The following is a 21,050-nucleotide window of genomic DNA, read 5'->3' on the forward strand; positions in this document are numbered from 1 at the left end:
AGATCTTTCTCCCAGCGGACCGTCTACAAACCACATGACAGGAAATTGTTAACCATGGGGCTTGCAGTTGAGTGTTCAGACATGACTCTCTTCCGTATACTGTGTGAGTGTTTGGAGTCTTCAGCTTATTTTCTCAGAAGCTCCAGGAAGCCATTGTGTAACAGCCCGATCGAGGTTATTTTGGTTTCCTCTTGGTGCAAGTTTAAACAGTACGTTACAACAGCCCAGGATCAGACCAACTCCAACCAACAGAGAGCCAATTTATGGTTCAAGGAAGTTTTTGTACAGGGGCAAGACTGTTTCTCATCATTGTGTCATCCAATAAAGCACAGTAATACATGGCAGTGTCAGAGAGCTGCAGCCCGCTTATAGTCAAACTGGTGAATTTCTTTGAGGTCTGAAGTTCTGCAGAGAAACGATCTTCCGCGAAACTTGCTTTACTTTCAGAACCATCGCTATACTTCCACAGAATAAATTCCGGCTGGGTGTCTCGGCGTTGCTGGTACCAATAAAATGTATAGTAACTCACTGTAGTTTCATAGGTACAGCTTAGAGTCACCTCATCTCCTTTTGTCCGAACAACCGAGGGGAGTGACTGAGTGACGGAATCTCCATGACTCAGATCTGAAAGGTAAAACAGAAATCAATTGCAAACTATCAGGTTGGTGTCAATTTAAACCATGAGTTGATAAAGAAATGTGCAATGCATTTCCTTCGCTGTTACCTGTTAATATTGCTACCAATAGAAACAAAATGCTGAGTGGCCTCATTGTCGCTGTCCTCTGCGTAATATGGTAGTCGGGTATTTGAAGACATCCATTATATAAACCCCGCCCATGGGAAGAAATAGTCCTGTTATTGCTGATTCCCACCTCACTGCCTTGTGTGGGCGGTGATGCTCTGTGGGCGGAACGAAGACAGCAGACTCTCAGAAAAATGATACACCCAAGCTGCGCACAGTCAATGAAACACTGAGAATTCTGAAAGATTGACTTCCATCTATAATATAATCACTGTACCAGTTACACACAATGCTCATATTCTTTCACTGATTTAATTCTAAATTCATGCCAGTTTATTCTTATTCAGTTAGCGGGAGCGGGAGAGGGAAGTCATTACCTGATGTTACACCCAGAATTTCCAACATTCACGTAAGTCCTGTGGAACCACAAACTGTTCACTCAAATATAATCCTTCTGATCCCACCTTCTACATGAATGGAACCAATCTCAGTCTTATCCAGCGTCATCTCCATTCTGACTTTTGCCAAATTTGCCTTTATTCTGCTCTTCAGTTGTTATTCTCTGTTCTCTGTCCTCAGCCTCAACATGGCCAATCTGTGCTTCTGTTACTCCCTCTCAGCATTCTCCACTGAGCTCAGTCTAACCATTCTTATTCCTTCTGTGGGTGCTTTCTAACTAACTGAACATGCTGACCTCACAGCACGTTACCCGATATGTGTCTGAATAATTTTGCAGTAACTATTTCAGTTCGGCTAGTGTGTGTGTGTGTGTGTGTGTGTGTGTGTGTGTGTGTGTGTGTGTGTGTGTGTGTGTCTGTGCTCAATTGTCTCTCTGGGTGATGGGAGATTTATCTTCATGCTTTGACGGGGTCATAACCATTTTGTGCTGCACTTCAACTTGTCTTGAAGTAATAATGTGCCACCCTGTACTGGCGGCGTGACGTTTCTACAACCAAAAACCAAAATCGCCAGGAAATCACTCAGAGGGCAGCACCAGCAGACAGCAGCATTCAATCTGATCGCACCATCAGCACACACAAACAATCGCACGGTACAATACACAGAGAGAGGAAAAGTGACGTTATAACAGTTAGCCAGTGTGAAGATTTAAGAGAAATCACTTTGGGGATTACAGAGATAGTTACTATAGAGAAAACAGGCATGTTCAGGGCATGAATTACAGAACTTCAAATCAAGTCTTGTAAGGATCTCTTACTATTTCTGATCAAACACATCTGACTCTTGGAATCTCCCGAGAGCACAAGCCAATGCTATCTAGTCTTTCAACGTTTATCTCAGCCTTGAGCATATTTGGCTCCCAGGTTCTGTGGCAAATCATTCAACAGATTATTTTCCCTCTGAGAAAAGAAATGCCTCCTCACCTCGAGCTTCGATGTGTGATTACTTCCTCTCACATTACATCATCTGCTCCTACATCCGCCATCAGAGCGAAACAACTTTGCCACGTCTGCTCTGTTACGTTGTTATTCCATACCTCTCAAACATGTGGGACTGGAAGTTGTTCCTCAAGAATCAGAGTAGGATGCCACCATCCCGCTTATATGCAACTCGCTTTTGCACTGACGAAATTTCCGATGTTGATAAATACAAAGGATGTTTGCACACATTCATTCCCCTTCAGACCTTCAGCCGTGTAACAATGCAATGTATTTTTCTGTTAAATGAGTGGGGTTGTAATTCCACATTTTAGAGTGCAGGAGTGGAGATGAATGTCTGGTCTGCTAATCGTCATGAACAAATTAGGAAATTAAGCAGGACTTCCAGCATTTGGAAACACATGAAATACAACACGCTCTTGAAGAGAATCTAAGTTTGAGTTCGTTTTAAGAATCAGACACACTACATTTTGAAGTCTATCCATTGTGTACAAACTGTCTCGAATCCAGAAATTCACTCTGAATAAATAGAATTTCTTAATAAACTGGGAATTGTCTTGCTGGGAAACTGGCATGAGAGATTTAGAAAGGGCTGTTCAGAATGACAGGCGGGTGAACATAGGGTAGTGAAGGAAAAAATGAATCATTAGAATATCGCCAGTGAATTTATGAATGTCGGCTAGACATGCGAAGGCTGTGAGTTGATGATGCTGTCAGTTAGAATAGTGCTGTGTGTTGCTGTTCCTCCTTCTGATTAAATTTCTGCATAGTTTGAACTTTCTTTTGTGCACTCTTGGGCATGCACCTGGAAGGGTCAACGTTGTTTGCGTTGAACAGAAGGGGGCGAAACACAGAATGATCTTTTTGATCAATTCATTCATTATCATGCCTGCAGTCAACATATGCCACAAAGCAACAGCCAGTTGCTTCTGTGCGAACATTAGATCCGTGAGAGAACTGTCCAGGTGAACGTTTCTGATATTTTGAACATTTTCCCATCAAACATTAAGGCAGACCGAATAATATATAGTACAGCACATCGAAACACACTCGTAAAGAACTCAAACAAATATGCACAACAAAACTTTCATGCAGACATATGATGCACACACTTTAGCACTTGCAGCTAAATGCATAGATGGAAACCGATGATGCACCAGTTCGTCGGCTACTGATTACTGTGTGTAGTTGGAAATATCACAACTACACACAGCATTTCCTGCTGTCTCCTGATGTGTACCATAAGAAGGGGAATTGGTGTTTCTTTTGGATTTGGACATCCATCAATAGGACATTAATCTGGAGTTGTGATTAGCATTGATTATACTCAAGCTGAATGCAATCACCCCAAGTGTTTCGAATCACGTCCCTTATCTTCGTGGGACCTACACAAATCTTGATTTTGCGATAATATTATTGTGACTGAGTTTTGAAAGCTACTGTTAATTATTGAGAAAAGTGGTAAGCAAAATGAAATCAGCAGCACCGACCAAACGAGCCACTATTTCCACCTGTAAGAATAAGAGCGGAAAAAAACATCTTGCAATATCTCCTCCAAGTCACTCAGAAGAATCCAGAATTGGAAATGCATCACCCTTTCTTCAGTGTCTCTGGATCAATATTCTACCTTCGCCACCTATCTCCCCGCCAAATGATACAGCCACGTGAAAGGACAGTTTTAGATTAGATTACCTCTGTGTGGAAACAGGCCCTTCAGCCGAACATGTCCAGACTGACCCTCCGAAGAGCAACCCACCCATTCCCCTACATTTACCCCTGAAAAATCCACCTACCACTATGGGCAGTTTAGCATGGCCAATTCACCTGACCTGCATGTCTTTGGACTTTGAGAGGAAACTGGAGCACCCAGAGAAAACCGACGCAGGCACGGGGAAAATGTGCAAACTCCACACAGACAGTTGCCCGAGCCAGGAATTGAAACCGGGTCCCTGGCGCTGTGAGGCAGCAGTGCTAACCAATGAGCCACCGTTTCGTCCCACAGACCAAAGATGTGCAGGTCAGATGATTTGGCCGTGCTAAACTGCGCATAGTGTTAGGTGCATCATTCAGACGGGAATGGGTTACTCTTCGGAGGGTTGGTGTGGACTTGTTGGGCTAAACGGCCTGTTTCCACACAGTAGGGAATCTAATCATTCTGCCTCTGGAAGCCTCGAACTAACTGCAGTACCGATACCTTGCTCAGATTTGTGCAATGGTTCGGTTGGTGTCACAGACAGGATATATTTTGGCAGCTTGTTCAGAGCAGGGAGGATTCGGGTCATTCTTACCTGAAATGAAAATACAGCACTTTGACCATCAGAGACATTGGGAGAGAATGTGCTGCAGAGTACCCCTTCTATACAACCTAATCAGCCGCAAGTGCAGAAACCCCGGTGGAGACAGTAGCAACAAGCGAATGCAAATGAATTTTTTGGAGTTCCCACGTGCAATGTTGAACTTCAGACGTTGCTGTGGCTTTGAGAAGTTGTTTTGTCCTGATTTCTTTTCAGAGAAACATTTAATAAGAGGTGCAGAGATGTCCAGCGAAGATTACTTGAGTAAATATCCGGGGAAGTCCTGGGTGGCTGGTTAACAGCATGAATGGTTATGACAAGCTCAAGAGGATCAGAAGTATTGGATTTTAGCGTTTCCGCAGTATCGGAAGTCGCTGGGGGTCACACCACAGTTGAAAGCGGCAGAAACGCCTCCTGGCTGCTACTCTCTCTAAATGTTCCCTTTTATCCCCTCCTGGATTGGAGAACTGCATGTGAGACTTTTCTCTCTGAATTTGCTTTGTCTCCACAGGGTGCGTTTATGGTATGTTATTATATTGAAACTATATGAGTAATTGTCAATGCATCGATCATTCAGATGAATTATCCAGTTGAGGTAAGTTATTCCAAACGCCTCTTTCTTGAATGCATTTTAATTGTAGCGTTTGAACAAATTGTCTTTTGCTTAATGTCGAGTAGTTGAATCAGTTGAATTGCAATCTGAAACACAACACATTACATCTGTCTTTAATACTGGAAAAAAATAGAGTCTGGACTAGCTGACTAAAATACTTTGAGAGGATCTGGTCTGATCTATACCAATTATTACATAAACCTGAATCTGTGAGAAGATAGAGTATATCAATTTTCTACACAACTTGTTCAGAGGTGTTCTACCTACAACTGGACCAGGTGAGGCTAGAACTGGGATCTACTTGACACAAAGTGACAATAGTCGACAGTGTGGTGCTGAAAACGTACAGCAGGTCAGGCAGCATCCGAGGAGCGGGAGAATCGACGTTTCGGGCATAAGCCCTTCATCCTAAAACGTCGATTCTCCTGCTCCTCGGATGCTGCCTGACCTGCTGTTCTCTTCCATCAGCACACTCTCGTCTCTGATCTCCAGCATCTGCAGTCCTCACTTGCTCCAAAAAGTGACAATATCACTGCACATCTGTAGCTCCTACGAATCTCAAGTGGGCAACTGGTTTCGGTGGATTATATACAGGATAATGTTCTGATTTCCAGCATCCATAGTTCTGTCCGTTTTTTTTTTTAACTCAGTTAACTGCTGTGGTGTCCCTGCATGCGTGTGTGGGCGTTGAGGATGTAAAGCTCCGTGCTGTCTCTCAGTTCATGAACTACAAATCACAGGACAGCAAATTGTTTGGTGTTGGGGAGTACAACGGGGGGGGGGGGGGGTCACACATCAGTCTGTTCTGTGTCTGTGCGCAAGCTCAGGGTTCACAGTTTGTTTTTCTCAAGCAGCTCAGGGAAACATTTCGGTGACAGTTTGTCGCAAGGTTAGTTTGGTTTTCTATCGGTGTTTGTTTAGACTCCTGAAAGCACGTAGTAACTTTCCAACAAACTGTGAAAACCCCAATAGATGGAACTATCTGTGGTCTAAAAGGCAGTTTTTGTACAGTGGAGAGTCTGTTTATCATCACTGTGTCACTCAGAGCGCAGTAATACACGGCAGAGTCAGTCAGTTCTAGCCCAGTGATAGTCAAACTGGTGAATTTATTCGAGGTCTGAAGTTCTCCTGAGAAGCGACTTTTCGCGAAGTCTGCTTTATGATCAAAGCCACCATTAGATTTCAACAGTATATACTCAGGCTGTGTACCCAGCTGCTGTCGGTACCAGTATAACCAATAGTTGCTCCATGTAGTATCATAGGTACAGCTTAGAGTCACCACCTCTCCTTCTGCCCAAACAGCTGAGGACAGTGACTGAGTGACAGAATTTCCATGGCTCGGATCTGAAAGGGAAAGCAGATATCAATTGTAAGGTGTTAGGCTCGGCTGGTTTTAAATTGCGTTTTAAATAAGAAATATATCTTCGATTTCCTCCACATTTACCTGCTAGAATGGTGCTCCACACAACCCAAATGCTGAATAGCCGCATTGTCACTGTCTTCTGTGTAAAGATGCAGTCGGATATTTGAAGACACCCATTCTATTACCCTGCCCTCGGTAAACTGCTGACGTGTCTCTGGAGATTCCCACCTCACTGCTCTGTGGGGGTGATGGGAGGGGATATGCTATTCGTGTGGGTGGAGAAAAGCAGATTCTCTGTGAATTGTACATCTGGATCTGCACTTAACAAGGAGCGTCGAGAATTCCATTAACTTTCATTCATGATCAGCAACTTCCCACTTTCATTGTGCCCTTTACTCTAAAGACACTGTTTTTTTTTTTGTTTTGTTTTCTTTCTACCCGTTGTTCCTATCCTCTATCACGAGGTCTGACACAAAGCACGTGGGAGAGACTGGAGCTGTCGTTAATTCTGGATGAGATTACCAAAGCCCTTTAGTCCTTACAAAAGAATGAAAGTCCTGGAAGCGACAGTATACTGGTCGAGTTGTATTCAGCGCTGAGTGACCTGATTGGCCAGGACCTGCTGGAGATGTGCGAAAGGTACGAGGCAGGTGCCATTCGCGGCTCCATGAGGAAAGGCATCATCATTCTCATCTACGAACCGAAGGGGGAGTGGGACTAAGTTAGAAATTGGAAACCAATATCATTGCTGAATGCAGACTACAAAGTCCTGCCGAAAGTCATCTCCAATCTTGTCAGGTCTGCTCTGGGTTTGATGACTCACGCCAACTAAACTGTAATAGACAGACAATCTCTAAGAGCCTCGTGCTCCTCTGGATATGTGCAGGATACGTGGGTGGACGCCTGCCTCATCAGCCTGGAGCCGTTGACACGATAATGCACACGTACGGGTGAGCATCCTCTCCAAACTGAGGAGGGAATCTGTAGTTGGATCCGAATACTCTACACCAACATCATTAGAGCAGTCTCAATCAATGAGTCAGAATCTGAAAGGTTCCTGATCAGATTCGCTGTCAGGCAGGGCTGCCCAGTATCTCTTGCCTTGTTTGTGCGTTATGTAGAGCACATCGCTGAATCCATCAGGAACGATACACGCATGAAGGGGAGTGACTGGTCCAGGCAGCAGAGGCCTGCAGGTCAAAGCCATCTTGTACATGAATGACATCGCTATTTTCTGCTCAGATTCGCTGTCAATACACCGACTCATGAGGCAAGGTAAATAGAAGCAAGGGCGAGGTCATGTTCCTTGGGAACTCAGCCGACTACTACTTAATTGCATTTACCGTCAGGACAGGCTACCTGGTGGTGCTGAGAGTATGGTGCAGTGGAGTCGGGCCGTGCACAAACTCCTGGGAGGAGGGCATCACCAAAGTAAAGTAGAAAGTGGCCTTTTGGGATCACCTCTTCCTCTCTATTGTGGGTAAAACTGATCATCAGGTGTGAGACACTCTCCCTGCTACTGTACACAGGACAGGTCTGACCTGTCCCCCAAAACTGTCCTGTTCCACTCACCAGAGACACCTTTCATCCAGAGGCCTAAGGTAGACGGAGTCTGCAGGGAATTCATATAAAAAACTCTGAATATGGGACTGAAGAACGTACCCAATGTTCCCCTCATCCTGTTGGCTACCTTTGTGTGTGGATGCACTAAGCTTTGCATAGACCCTCAGCACTGAAACACCAAATGTCACCATATACTGAGATTCCACTGCCCCCCGTGTTACGAAGGATGAAACCGTGGAACACTCCAAGTACTTGGTCCACTCATTTTCCCCTGTCCTGTGTACAGAAATTTACAAAGGAAAACACGTTTCATCTCAAGTCCATCAGAAAGTGGTCAGCATGGACCGTCCTCGAGACGCTGATGGAAAAGGAGAGAATGGATCATGTTGTGTTTTTTTTTCCCTGAGCAGACTGTCAAAACTATTTGACCGACTGCCTCATCACCAGAACTTTCCAAAAACCGCTAAGACATCGCTTGACTCGTGCCGAGAAGGGCAGGACCTGTGGTATTCTTCATTCATACCTGGTCAGCCTGCACCAACGCATGCTGAATTGGTCGCAGAGGGGTTGAATCTGTCATACATCTCCCTCTGGAATGTGCCTTTGCATGAGAAGGCCGCTGGAAGATGCAGTACTTTATGCCGAATTACTTCCTGAGCAGCTCCATACCACAGGGCTATGTGCTCTACATTGTGTTTCCTGGGGTGTGCACCAAGGCAGACATCATTGGCGCCTGGTGCAGCTTCAACTCAGTGAATGACGCTCTTTGGTCTGCCCGAATTTTGTTGGTCTTCCAGAACAAGGATTTGACCCTGACCGAGTGTCGCAGACTGGCACATCACAACGAGCAGGTCTACGTGCCGAGGGATGTACTAAAGCCTGGGGCAACTGCTGCCCAGAAGCAGTGGGGAAAGACCACGCTGTGAGGTCTTCCTGCTGAAGAAAAATGGGATCCTGTTCAGTTATCTGATCCTCCTAGTAAGTAAGAGAGATATTTGGTTTTGTGGATAGCCAAACTCCGATGTTTTGTGTATTTATTGATATGCTACCTGCACAGACGCAAACTGCTTTCGTTTCAATGTAAGTAGAGAGAAAGCGAGGACTGCAGATGCTGCAGAGTCAGAATCGAAAATTGTGGCGCTGGAAGGGCACAGTAGGTCAGGCACCATCCGGGTCTTTTCACCTCCACAGACATTTACCTGCGCATCTATCCACCTCATCTACAGTGTCTGTTGCTCTCGATGCGATCTCCTCCATATCGGAGCGACCGGACACCAACTCTCTGAACATTTCAGGGAATATCTCTGGGACACACGCACCCTACATACCTACAGCCCTGTGGCCGAACACTTCAACTACTTCTCCCACTCCACCAAGGAGATACAAGCCCTGGGCCTCCTCACTGCCAAATCCCACAAAGATTTTCATTGTGCCTCAGTACACGTGACAATAAATTCAATTCAATTCAATCCACCCGATGACTGGAGAAAGAATATCTTATCCTCCGCCTTAGGAACCCTCAAACACACGACATCAACTTCGACTTCACTAGTTCCTAAATTTCCCCTCCTCCCATCTCACCCCAGTTCTAAACTTCCAACTCAGCACCCCCCTCTTGACCTGTGCCACCTGTCCATCTTCCTTCCCACCTACCCAGGCCAGCGACTATTACAATCAACCATAATTTGCATCCACCTACCACTTTCCCTGCTACCTCCCGTCAACCCACTCACCCTCCTATTAGCTCTCAGCCCCCTTTCTCTTCGCTACAAACATGATAAATGGCATATGCCCAAAACGTCGATTCTCCTGCTCCTATAATGTTACCTGACCTGCTGTACTTTTCCAGCACCACGCGATCTGACCCTGTCAATGCATACCTAAAAAGAGATTTATTTTCCTTGTGAACAAAATAGATAATTGAAATCAGAAAAGAAACACTGTTCTCTCTTTTTTTTCTGTTGTTCTGCTGTTTTTCTCTCTACCCTTGAGATTTACAACCCACATGTGTGACTTTTGAGCCCAAAATCTGTCCCGTCTCAAATTGCAATCAGCTTCCATAGCACAGGACTCAACCTCAACCTTATCCAGCAAAAGCTCTGTTATCAATTTTACCAAATACCTCTTTATTCTGCAACTTCTCTGTCCTTCCGGTTCAAAATTATCTCTCTCACCCTCTGTTAGTTACTCACAGAATTATTCATTCATCTAAACACCATCTTTCTTCATTGCCTCAGAGACCAGGATACACTGTATATATGAATAATCTTACAGTCGCTACCTTCTATTGAAACACACTCAGTGCTTGCATGTGTGTGTTTGTTGTGTGTGTGTGTGAGCACGTGTGCGTCTTTTTTACACAATAGAAGAGTTTACAAGGCTTTCACTGAATTTTAAAGAGTCAAATCCTCTCTGGTTGCACTTCAATCCGTGTTTAAAGTAATACAACGTCACCCTTTGCTAGAGCATGATGGTACTACACTGTCCATAACGAAAATCGTTAAGAGCATAAACTCAGTGGGAGAACATCAGCACACCGTAGCAACCAATCTGACAGCAGCATCAGCACGTATATACAAGGTAAGTGTGGGGATTTGTGATGGCCAGTGTAAATATCACAGAGGGGTCAGTGGGGGATTTTAAAAAGTGGATAAGTTTACGAGAGCAAACGTGGACACCACATGGATTACAGATTCAACAAATCAAATCCTCTCGGGATTTTCTATGTTTCGCTTCGATCACATCAGACTTGCAATTTCCACAGAGTACAGTCTCAGACCATCTCGCCTCTCCAGGTCTATCTCACACGTGAACAGATTTATCACCCAGACTCTGCGAAAGATATTCCCTCTGAAAGAAGAATTCCATCCTCATTTCTAACTTCAAGGTGTGATGCATTATTCTGAGAATCTGAATCTAGATTCTGCAAATGGAAAAATGACTTTTCTGCGTCTGTTCTGTCAAGATTTCATGACAAACATCGACACTTGAAGGTGTGCCTCTTAACTTAGGTAGGGAGCTACCAAAAAGTCACAGTTGTCTCCATGCAGCTCGCTTTATACACTTACGAATTATTCTGATGCGGATAAGCTCAAAGAATGTTTGCTCACGGAGATACCTCTCCTGACCTCCAGCCTTGGAAGAACAGAAATTGGTTTTTCATTGTGTTGATGCATCCTGATGGGAATGTTAAGGAACTTGAGACTTTAAGATTGGAGATGAATGGCTGGTTTGTTAATTGTCAAGTACGTAGCAAGAAAATGCGTTTCACGGCATTAGTGGGACAGCTGAACTTTAACATGAAATTCTGGCATGAATATCCTCTGTGTCAGTGCACATGCTCAGAATCTGCTGTAGATTTTCTCAGCAGCTCAGGGAAACAGTTGCATGACAGTTTGAAGCGAGGTTAGTTTGGTTTCCTCTCGGTCTGAGATGGAACTCCTGAAAGCACATCATAACTGACTGAGGCTCTGTAAAAGCACCAATAAATGAATGAATCTATGGTCCAGAAGCGGTTCTTGTACAGAGGGGAGGTTTTTTATCATCACTGTGAGGTCCTGAAAGCGCAGTAATAAACGGCAGTGTCAGTCAGCTGTAGCCCAGAAATAGTCAAACTGGTGAATTTCCTCTCAGACTGAAGATCTACAGAGAAGCGACTTTTAGTAAAATCAGCTTCGTCTCCATACCCAGCATTACTTTTCCAGAGTATGTGCTCGGGCTGTGTGTCTGGGTGCTGTCGGTGCCAGGATAATATGTAGTAGCTAGATGCAGTATCATAGGTACAGTTTAGAATAACCGCCTCTCCTTCTGTCCGAACATCCGAGAAGAGTGACTGAGTGACAGAATCTCCTTGACACAGGTCTGAAAAGGAAAAGAAGCATCAATTCTAAAGTATCGGGCTGCCCTCGGTTTAAACTGTGATTTGAAAAAGTAATAGAAATTGGATTTCCTCCACATCTACCTGCTAGAATTGGACCCCACACAATCCAGATGCTGAATAACTTCATTATCACTGTCCTCTGTGTAACAAGACACTCAAACATTTGAAGACAGCCATTCAAATACATGGCTTCCCGTAAACTGCTGAAGTGTCTTTGGAGCTACCCACCGCACGGCCTTCTGGGTGCAATGATGCTGTGCACGGAGGAGGAACAGAGCAGACTCTCAGTGTATTAATACATACCGATCTGGGTTGCAGTCGCTGCACTTAAAGTGAAGGACTGAAAATTCTGATCGACTGGCCTACATTCATCATAAGCAATTCCTCAGATTCATTGTACCATTTACTTTCAAGGCTCTGCTCCTTTTCTGCCAAAATTCCTCAACTGATGCCATATTTGTAAATAAGCAGTTTAGGATTACCCCAAATTTATCCACACCGCCCACACCGATAATTCCACATCACACATTCTCCTTACAGCCCGACAACGGTCCCCTCTCAAATTACAATCCTACCTTCCACATCACTGGACTCAATCTCAAACATATCCAGCGTTATCTCTGATATGACTTTTACACGATTTTCCTATTTAGTTGTTTTTTTTTCTGTCCCCAGGCTCAAGGCTCTCTCTTTCTCTATCTCTCTCCCTCTGTCTCTATCTATCTATCTATCTATCTATCTATCTATCTATCTATCTATCTATCTATCTATCTCCTTCTTCTCCCTCCCTCTCTCTGTCATCTATCTTTCGTCCACCGCTCTCTTTCTCTGTCTCCTCTGTCTTTCTTCGCCACCATTCCCCCCCCCCCCCCTCCACCAGCTCTTCCCCCCAACTCCCCGCCTCTCTGCTCTGTCAGTTCCTCTCAGAATTCTTCACTGAGCTCCATCTTATGTTACTGGGGATAAATCCCCAGGACCTGATCAAGTGTGCCAGAGAACTCTGTGGGAAGCTAGAGAAGTGATTGCAGGGCCTCTTGCTGAGATATTTGTATCATCGATAGTCACAGGTGAGTTGCTGGAAGACTGGAGGTTGGCAAACGTGGTGCCACTGTTTATGAAGGGTGGTAAAGACAAGCCAGGGAACTATAGACCTTTGAGCCTGACCTCGGTGGTGGGCAAGTTGTTGGAGGGAATCCTGAGGGACAGGATGTACATGTATTTGGAAAGGCAAGGATTGATTCGTGATAGTCAACATGGCTTTGCGCGTGGGAAATCATGTCTCACAAACTTCATTGAGCTTTTTGAAGAAGTAATAAAGAAGATTGATGAGGGCAGAGCAGTAGATGTGATCTATATGGACTTCAGTAAGGCATTCGAAAAGGTTCCCCATGGGAGACCGGTTAGCAAGGTTAGATCTCATGGAAAAAAAAGGAGAACTAGCCATTTGGATACAGAACTGGCTCAAAGGTAGAAGACAGAGGGTGTTGGTGGAGGGTTGTTTTTCAGACTGGAGGCCTGTGACCAGTGTAGTGCCACAAAGATCAGTGCTGGGTCCTCTACTTTTTGCCATTTACATAAATGATTTGAATGCGAGCATAAGAGGTAAGTTTGCAGATGACACCAAAATTGGAGGTGTAGTGGACAGCGAAGAGGGTTACCTCAGATTACAACAGGATCTGGACCAGGTGGGCCAATGGGCTGAGAAGTGGCAGATGGGAGTTTATTTCAGATAAATGCGAGGTGCTGCATTTTGGGAAAGCAAATCTTAGCAGGACTTATACACTTAATGGTAAGGTCCGAGGGAGACATTAGAGTGCAGGTTCATAGTTCTTTGAAGGTGGAGTCGCAGGTGGATAGGATAGTGACGAAGGCGTTTGGTATGCTTTCCTTTATTGGTCAGAGTATTGAGTACAGGAGTTGCGAGGTCATGTTGCGGCTACGCAGGACATTGGTTAGGCCACTGTTGGAATTCTAGTCTCCTTTCTATCGGAAAGGTGCTGTGAAACTTGAAAGGGTTCAGAAAATGTTTACAAGGATGTTGCCAGGGTTGGAGCATTTGAGCTATAGGGAGAGGCTGAACAGGCTGGGGCTGTTTTCCCTAGAACGTCGGAGGCTGATGGGTGACCCTATAGATGTTTACAAAATTATGAGGCCATGGATAGGATAAATAGACAATGTATTTTCCCTGGGATCGGGGAGCATAGGTTTAGGGTGAGAGGGGAAAGATATAAAAGAGACCTAAGGGACAAGGTTTTCATGCAGAGGGTGGTACGAGTATGGAATGAGCTGCCAGAGAATGTGGTGGAGGCTGGTACAATTGCAACATTTAAGAGGCATTTGGATGAGTATATGAATAGGAAGGGTTTGGAGGGATATGGGCCGGGTGCTGGCAGGTGGGACTAGATTGGATTGGGATATCTGGGTCAGCGTGGACGGGTTGGAAGGATCTGTTTCCGTGCTGTACATCTCTATGACTTCTTCTTCCTTGTTGGCGTTTTTCTTTTGACTCACTGAACACAGAGGCCTCACAGAATAGGATCTGCTGTATATCCGAATAACGTTACAGTGGCAATCCTTAAGCAACCTCAGCAACTGTGTTCATGTCTGTGTGTGCTTTTCTCTGTGCAATGGGTGATATTTTTCCACGTTTTGAATTTTAATCATTTCACTCCTCTGCAGTTGCACTCGATTTGACGTTTTAAGTAATAAAACGTCAATCTCTGCTGTTGGCCAGAAGCTACTACAGCTGTGAATTGTGAAAATCGCCAGGGAATCAGTCAGACAGAGAGCAGCAGCAGACAGCAGCCTGCAATCTGACGGGTGCAACAACACTCATTGAGTGGAAGGTGTTTCTTGATTCATTGGATGAGTGGCATCGCTGTGAAGGCAGCATTTATTGCCTGTAACTGCCCAAAGAACAGTACAGCACAGAACAGGCCCTTCAGCCTGTTGTGCCCACCACTGATCCCCATGTATGCACCCTCAAATTTCTGACACCATATGCATGTCCAGCAGGCTCTTAAATGTCCCCAGTGATCTTGCTTCCACAGCTGCTGCTGGCAACGCATTCCATGCTCTCACAACTCTCTGTGTGAAGAACCCGCCTCTGACATCTCCTCTATACTTTCCTCCAACCAGCTTAAAACTATGACCCCTCGTGTTAGCCATTTCTGCCCTGGGATATAATCTCTGGCTATCGACTCTATCTATGCCTCTCATTATCTTGTATACCTCAATTAGGTCCCCTCTCCTCCTCCTTTTCTCCAATGAAAAAAGTCCGCGTTCAGTCAACCTGTCTTCATAAGGTAAGCCCTCCAGTCCAGGCAGCATCCTAGTAAACCTCCTCTGATCCCTCTCCAAAGCATCCACATCTTTCCTATAATAGGGCGGCCAGAACTGGACGCAGTTTTCAAAGTTTTATAGAGTTGAAACAAGATCTCACGACTCTTAAACTCAATCCCCCTGTTAATGAAAGCCAAAACACCATACGCTTTCTTAACAACCCTGTCCACTTGGATGGCCATTTAAGGGATCTATGTACCTGCACACCAAGATCCCTCTGTTCCTCCACACTGCCAAGAATCCTATCCTTAATCCTGTACTCAGCCTTCAAATTCGACCTTCCAAAATGCATCACCTCGCATTTATCCAGGTTGAACTCCATCTGCGACCTCTCAGCCCATCTCGGCATCCTGTCAATGTTCCGCTGCAGCCTACAACAGCCCTCTATACTGTCAACGACACCTCCAACCTTTGTGTCGTCTGCAAACTTGCGGACCCATCCTTCAATCCCTTCATCCAAGTCATTAATAAAAATTACAAACAGTAGAGGCCCAAGGACAGAGCCCTGTGGCACACCACTCACCACAGACTTCCAGGCAGAATATATTCCTTCTACTACCACTCACTGCCTTCTGTTGGCCAGCCAATTCTCTATCCAGACAGCTAAATTCCCCTGTATCCCATTCCTCCTGATCTTCTGGATGAGTCTACCATGGGGAACCTTATCAAATGCCTTGCTGAAGCCCATATACACTACATCCACAGCTCAACCCTCATCAACTTTTCTAGTCACATCCTTAAAGAACACGATAAGGTTTGTGAGGCATGACCTGCCCCTCACAAAGCCGTGTTGACTGCATTTAATCAAGCCATGGTCTTCTAGATGGTCATCACTCCTATCCCTCAGAATCCTTTCTAACACCTTGCAGACCACAGACGTGAGACTTACTGGTCTGTAATTGCCGGGGATTCCCCAATTTCTTTTCTTGAAGAGAGGAATTACATTTGCCTCTCTGCAGTCCTCAGGTACGACTCCAGTGGAGACCGAGCAAGCAAAGATCCTCACAAGTGGCGAAGCAATTGCATTTCTCGTTTCCCAAAGCAGCCGTGGACAAATCTGGTCTGGGCCTGGCGACTTGTCAATCTTAATGTTTGACAAAATTTTCAGCACATCAGCTTCCTCTATCTCTTATCCATTCCAGCATGCACACCTGCTCTTCAAAGGTTTCATTCACTACAAAGTTCTTTTCATTCGTAAAGACAGAAGCAAAAAACTCATTTAGGGCTTCCCCTACCTCCTCAGACTCCACACACAAGTTCCCTATGTTATCCCTGATTGGTCCTACTCTTTCTTTGACCATTCTCTTATTCCTCACATAAGTGCAAAATGCCTTTGTGTTCTCCCTAATCCGTTCTGCCAAGCCTTTCTCGTGCCCCCTCCTCGCTCTCCTCAGATCATTTTTGAGCTCCTTCCTCACCTGACTGTAATCCTCTAGAGCTGAGCTTGACCCTTGCTTCCTCCATCTTATGTAAGCTAGCTTCTTCATTTTGACGAGAAGCTCCACCGCTCTCATCATCCAAGGTTCCTTTATCTTACCCCTTCCTGCTTGTCTCAGAGGGACATATTTATTCATCACTCACAACAACTGTTCCTTTAACAGTCTCCACGTGTCTATAGTGCCTTTACCATGGAACAATTGCTCCCAGTCCATACTTCCTAACTCATGTCTAATCGCATCATGGTTTCCCCTTCCCCAATTAAATATCGTCCCATTTTGCCTAATCCTCTCCTTCTCCATAGCTATGTAGAATGTAGGGCAGTTGTGGTCACTATCTCCAAAATGCTCTCCCACCACAAGATCTGAGCACCAAGTCGAGAATGACCTCTCCTTCGTCGGCCTGTCAACGTATTGAGTTAGGAAACTCTCCTGAACACACCTTGCATAAACAGCTCCATTCAAATCTTCTGCTCGAAGGAGCTTCCAATCAATATTGGGAAAGTTAAAGTCACCCATTACAACAACCCTACTACGTCCACACCTCTCCAAAATCTGCTGACCTATGCTTTCTTCAATCTCGCTGCTGCTATTGGGGGGCCTGTAGTAAACCCCTAACGAGGTGACTGCTCCCTTGCTGTTCCTAATTTTCACCCATACTGACTCAGTAGGGAGATCTTCCTCGACAATGGAAGCTTCTGTAGTTGTGATACCCTCTCTGATTAGTAGTGCCACAGTCCCTCCTCTTTTCCCCTCTCCCTATTCTTTTTAAATGCTCTAAACCCTGGAACATCCAGCAACCATTCCTGCCCCTGAGAACCCCATGTGAGTATACAGAATACCGTTTTTTTCAGTTGAATTCAGATTTCACTATCTTCCTTAACAGAACCTCAAACCCAGTTTCCCTGAATATGACTGGTTACCTGCGTCAATAATCCAGCGAAAATACCATGAGACCATCGCCTCCCCTAAAAAGTTAGCCAGCACGAAGACTACAGAGTGGTAAGTATGAGGATTGCAATGAGGATGAGTGTAGAGAAAACAGACATTGTCATGCTTGGATGACTGTTTTAAGATGTGGGTGTACTGTACTTTTAAGAAAGTTAAAAGCATCCAGAACTATCTGACAGCACCAAATGTTCTCAATAAGGTAACGATGTAACACTTGCTCAAAAGCTAGATCTGTCTCCCAGCTCACTGTCTACAACTCACAGGGCACCACATTGTTGGTGGTGGGGATTAGAACGTTGCGCTCACACAGGATTCTGCTTTGTGTCTGTGTACATGCTTGGTGCCTGCATTTCATTCTCCCAACAACTGCTAGAAACAGTTGGATGGCAGTTTCATGCGTGGCAAGTTTGGTTTCCTCTCGGTGTCTATCTAAGCTCCTGAAAGCACATAGTAACTTCCCAAGACTCGGCAAAGGGCCCAATAAATCAACTTACGGTCTCAAGGCAGTTCTTGTAAGGGGAAGATACTGTTTATCATCACTGTGCCCCTGATAGCACAGTAATACATGGCTGTGTCAGTCAGCTCTAGTCTGATGATCGTCAGACTGATGGATGTTCTCCAGGTCTGAAGCCCTGCAGAGAAGCGACTTTGAGCAAAATCTGCTTTATCCGTACCACCACCATTAGTTTTCAAGAGTATGTATTCGGGCCGTGAGCCTGGGTGCTGTCGGTACCAGTATAATGTATAGCTGGTCCATGACGTGTCATAGGTACAGCTTAGAGACGCCACACTTCCATCTTTCTGAACAACTGAGGAGTGTGACTGAGTGACAGAATCTCCAAGACTCAGCTCTGAAAGGGAACATAGACATCATATGTAAAGTGTCACGCTGGGCTGCTTACATTATGATTTGTTGAAGAAATTTGAATTGCACTTCCTCCACACTTACCTGTTAGAATTGCTCCGCACACAACCCAGATGCTGAGTAGCTGCATTATCGACTTCCCCTGTGTGTCAGGGCATTCAGATACTTGAAGACACCCATTCCATAAACCCCGCCCCCTCAGTAAACTGCTGACGTGTCTCTGGATGTCCTCACCTCACCGCCATGTGTGGGCAGTGATGCACAGAGAGTAGGAGGAAGAGTGCAGACTCTTTGATTTGTCACATCCAGAGCCGGGATGCAGTCACTGCACTTAAAATGGAGAACTGAGATTTCAGATAGATTGACCTCAATCCACGATAATCAATTCCCCAGATCCATCGTATATTTTTCTTGGAATTATCTCTTCGTTTTCCGTCCAATTTCTTCAATTGACCCCATTTCCTGCTCTTTGCCATTAAAGGCGTCCCCTAAATTTGCCTACATGACTCTGAGATTTCCGCCACTTCACGTAATCCATAAATTGTCACCACTCAATTCCACTCACAGTATTCCATCACTCAACTCAATCGCAACCTCTGATATCACTTTCACCAGATTCTCCTTTATTCTGTTCCTCTATTGGTGTTTCCCTGGCCTCGGGCTCAAAATTATCTTTCTCTCTCTGTTCGTTCTTTTCAACAGTCGCCACTGAGCTCAGTCTTCCCTTCCTCCCAGCATTTTCTGACTCACTGAACACAGAGTCCTCATAAAACAGGATCCATTACACGTCTGACTGATAATACAGAAGCTATCTTCGGTGCCAGCACCCTGGGAGATGGATGGATAGGGAGAGAGACAGACAGAGAAAGAGAGAGGGGGAAATGTTCAAATCCTCTCTTCGTTGGTAGTCACCTTGTGTTGATTTGATACAGTGTCCTCCTCTTCTTGAGACCTGAAACTACCACACTTGCGCAGAGCAAAAATATCCGGGAAATCAGTCAAAGGAAGAGGAACGGCAGCCACCTAAATTCAATATGACAGCAGCATCAACACACACACAGGTTAAATGTGGAAATTAGACATGGCGTGTCTGAAGAGTATATAGGGGTCAGTGTGGTGAAAACAGACGTGGTCAGTGCGTGTATTACAGATTCACGTTATTAAACCCTCTCAGGTTCTTTTATGTTATGTCATATTGAATTTAGGTGGCTGCCGTTCCTCTTCCTTTGACTGATTTTATGTTATATTTCACAGCTGACTCTTGCAAATTCTAGAGTAGACAAGCCCAGATTATCTCGCCTTTCTATGTCTACCTCACATTTAGGCATGTTTAGCTCACGTTTCCGTGTCTGTTCTGTCAGGCTGACATCTCACACCTTTGGATTATGTGGGACTTCAATGTCTGCCTCCTGACTCAGGTAGGGACGCTACCACAACGTCACAAGAACCCTCCATGCTGCTCGCTTCTACACTGATGAATAATTCTGATGTGGATGAACACAATCTATTTTTGCTCACGTTCAATTCTCTGCAGACGTCCAGACCTGGAGTAACACAAATTAATGTTGTTGCACGTTCATTGGGTCCTAATGTGAATGGTCAGACACATGAGGGTCCAGAATTGGAGATGAATGCCTGTTTATTAATTGTCACGAGCAAATCAAGACATTACGCTCGTTTTCCAGCATTGGGAACACAGCTGATGTGCAACACAAAACGCTGACGTGATTCCGTTCTGCGTCTTTGTGCATGTCCTGACACAGTAAAACAGCTGAGTGACAGTTTGATGCGAGGTTATTTTGGTTTCCTCTCAGTGTGTGTTTAATCTCCTGAAAGCACAAGTAACCTCCAGAGATTCTGCGAATGCCCAAGTAGATACATCAACCTATGGTCCAAAGGTAGTTTTTGTACGGGGCAAAACTGTTTATCGTCACTGTGTGGTTCCGGAGAGCACAATAATATATTGCAGCGTCAGTCAGTTCTAGCTCAGTGATTGTCAAATTGATGAATTTGTTCGAGGTCTGAAGTTCTGCAAAGAAACGACTTTTCGCAAAATCTGCTTTATCCTCACTGCCAGTAATATATTTTGACACTATGTACTCCGGCTGAGTGTCTAGGTACTGTCGGTACCAGTATAATGTGTAGTAGCTCGATGTGGTATCATAGGTACAGTTTAGAATCACCGCCTCTCCTTCCCTCTGGACATCTGAGGAGAATAATTGGGTGACTGAATCTCCATGACTCAGGTCTGAAAGGGAAAAGAGTCATCAATGTTTAAGCGTCAGTCTGTGCTCAGTTAAACTATGATTTCAAAAATGCATATAAATTGGTTTTCTTCGACATTCACCTGCCATAATTGTTCCCCATGCCATCCAGATGCTGAGTAGCCGCATTGTCGCTGTCCTCTGTGTGACAGGGAGCTCCGAGATTTGAAGACACCTATTCCAATACCCCGCCCCTCAGTAAACCGCTGATGTGTTTCTGGAGGTTCCAACTTTCCTGCCTTGTGGGGGCGGTAATGCTGTATGTGGTGAAGCAAGAGAGCAGACTCTCAGTGAATTGACATTGCAACACATCCAGAGCTGTGGTGTAGTGACTGCACTT

General features: G+C 45.0%; 5 gene segments (V, D, J or C); all 5 read right to left on the reverse strand.

Annotated features, from left to right (window-relative positions):
* Window positions 1–268: 268 nt before the first annotated feature.
* Window positions 269–770, reverse strand: LOC122543733. The segment is given in 2 exon segments: window positions 269–624; window positions 725–770. Coding segments are annotated over 2 exon segments (402 nt in total).
* Window positions 771–4,289: 3,519 nt separating this feature from the next.
* Window positions 4,290–6,536, reverse strand: LOC122543734. The segment is given in 3 exon segments: window positions 4,290–4,427; window positions 6,002–6,390; window positions 6,491–6,536. Coding segments are annotated over 3 exon segments (573 nt in total).
* Window positions 6,537–11,516: 4,980 nt separating this feature from the next.
* On the reverse strand, window positions 11,517–11,979 carry LOC122543735. The segment is given in 2 exon segments: window positions 11,517–11,833; window positions 11,934–11,979. Coding segments are annotated over 2 exon segments (363 nt in total).
* Window positions 11,980–18,079: 6,100 nt separating this feature from the next.
* On the reverse strand, window positions 18,080–18,576 carry LOC122543736. The segment is given in 2 exon segments: window positions 18,080–18,432; window positions 18,531–18,576. Coding segments are annotated over 2 exon segments (399 nt in total).
* A 1,750-nt stretch (window positions 18,577–20,326) lies between these two features.
* Window positions 20,327–20,839, reverse strand: LOC122543737. The segment is given in 2 exon segments: window positions 20,327–20,694; window positions 20,794–20,839. Coding segments are annotated over 2 exon segments (414 nt in total).
* Window positions 20,840–21,050: the final 211 nt, after the last annotated feature.

The sequence above is a fragment of the Chiloscyllium plagiosum genome, chromosome 44, assembly GCF_004010195.1.
Source record: "Chiloscyllium plagiosum isolate BGI_BamShark_2017 chromosome 44, ASM401019v2, whole genome shotgun sequence".
In the NCBI taxonomy this organism is placed as follows: domain Eukaryota; kingdom Metazoa; phylum Chordata; class Chondrichthyes; order Orectolobiformes; family Hemiscylliidae; genus Chiloscyllium; species Chiloscyllium plagiosum.